Source organism: Solanum tuberosum, unplaced genomic scaffold, assembly GCF_000226075.1.
Source record: "Solanum tuberosum cultivar DM 1-3 516 R44 unplaced genomic scaffold, SolTub_3.0 scf00093, whole genome shotgun sequence".
NCBI classification, from domain to species: Eukaryota; Viridiplantae; Streptophyta; class Magnoliopsida; order Solanales; family Solanaceae; genus Solanum; species Solanum tuberosum.
Window position 1 is genome coordinate 1,109,409 of NW_006239018.1, and position 1,501 is coordinate 1,110,909.

A 1,501-nucleotide genomic window follows, 5' to 3' on the forward strand; every position below is an offset into this window, starting at 1 on the left:
TCGAATTCTAATTATTCCTTTGCCTAATTCAAATAGAATAAGTAAATCCCAAATACAACAAAGAAAATTCCTATTTAAGCAACATCCGTATAGATGTTTTTTTTATAATCTCAAAACACGAAAAATATATTCAAAACACTAAAGTGGAATGGAGGATGTTGATAGACAATGTTGGTCTAATACTCCAACAGACATACTCAGATTAATCTCATCACGTCTTGTTGCTGGTGAGTATGTTGTTTTTCGTGTTGTTTGTAAGAATTGGCGTTTGTCACTGCCTGATCTACATGAATATAGTTATAATTCTCCGTTTTCTTGTATTAATTCGCCTTGTTTGATAAGGTTACATGAGGAAAGTGGCAATGTAGAATTCTTTCATCCACTATACAATGCACAAATGATTCAGAAGATGGATATACCTGAGTTAAGGGGTTCACGAATTCGATGTGCAGTAAAGGATTGGTTGCTCATGAGCAAAGGCAAATTTGGCATGTTCTTTTTCAATCCAATTACTAAAGTTATAATTAAACTACCCGATTTACTAGAGACGGATGAAAATTTATTCCCCTCATGGACGTTTTCGTGTTCCCCAGACTCATCGTCATCAGATTGTTTTGTGGTTGGTTTTTTCTTTTGTGGTACTCCTCCAATGGTATACCTGATCAAAGTTGGAGAGAGTAGATGGACTCTTCATGACTTTTATGATGAAGTTGATGGAATAAACTTTATGCCTAATAATCCGGTATATTCTAAAAATAATAACATTGTTTATATGTTGGGACATAAAGGAACTTTGGGAATATTAACGATTAACGGAAACTCAAGTACAGAGACTCCTACTTGGGAATTTCACGGGAAGAAATTGTCACATCGAAAACAAATTTCAATTCAACAGGTTTTCACAGCAGAAGACACTGATAATGGAGGAATATTAGTTGTGTTTGTAACTCATGAAGAAGGAGAAGTAGATATTTGGAGGTACAAAATGAACGGAGAGGAATTGAAGAAAGAAAGAGTAACAAGTTTAGAAAATAAAACTCTGTTTGTCAGCTTTGGAGTTTCGTTTTTGAGATCATGTGTCGCACAGGGATTAGGAAACAAGATATATTTTCCAATGTTTCAGGATAACAACAAAGGAGTTTTCTATTGTTTGGCCAAACACAAATATTACTCTTTTGATTACTCAAGCCCTAATTATTTCAACGTGGTTCAACCAATACTTAGCTTTTGGATTCAACCCTCGTGATTCAAGTAGACATTATTCTCTTTTTGCTTTTTTTTCGTATTTTGGTATTAATTGGTACGACGAACTATTTGCTTTGTTTTAGTTTCTATTTATTAGAAACATTTCACTGGAACTTAATTTCCATGATTCATACACCCATCCCTCAACCTTTGTTTAGTTGGATTAGAATTTCATCATGTATCTCGACTAATAAATCAATATAAGGATTTGAACTACAAAGTTGCAACATACAAAATATGTATATAAAAAATTTAA

The 1,501-nt window shown here is 33.2% G+C and overlaps 1 protein-coding gene across 1 annotated transcript; it reads left to right on the forward strand.

The window, feature by feature from the left end:
* Positions 1-148: 148 nt before the first annotated feature.
* Positions 149-1,246, forward strand: LOC102578874 (F-box protein At4g00893-like). The gene has a single exon (XM_006347585.1). The coding sequence runs from the start codon at positions 149-151 to the stop codon at positions 1,244-1,246; it is 1,098 nt and encodes a 365-aa protein (XP_006347647.1).
* Positions 1,247-1,501: the final 255 nt, after the last annotated feature.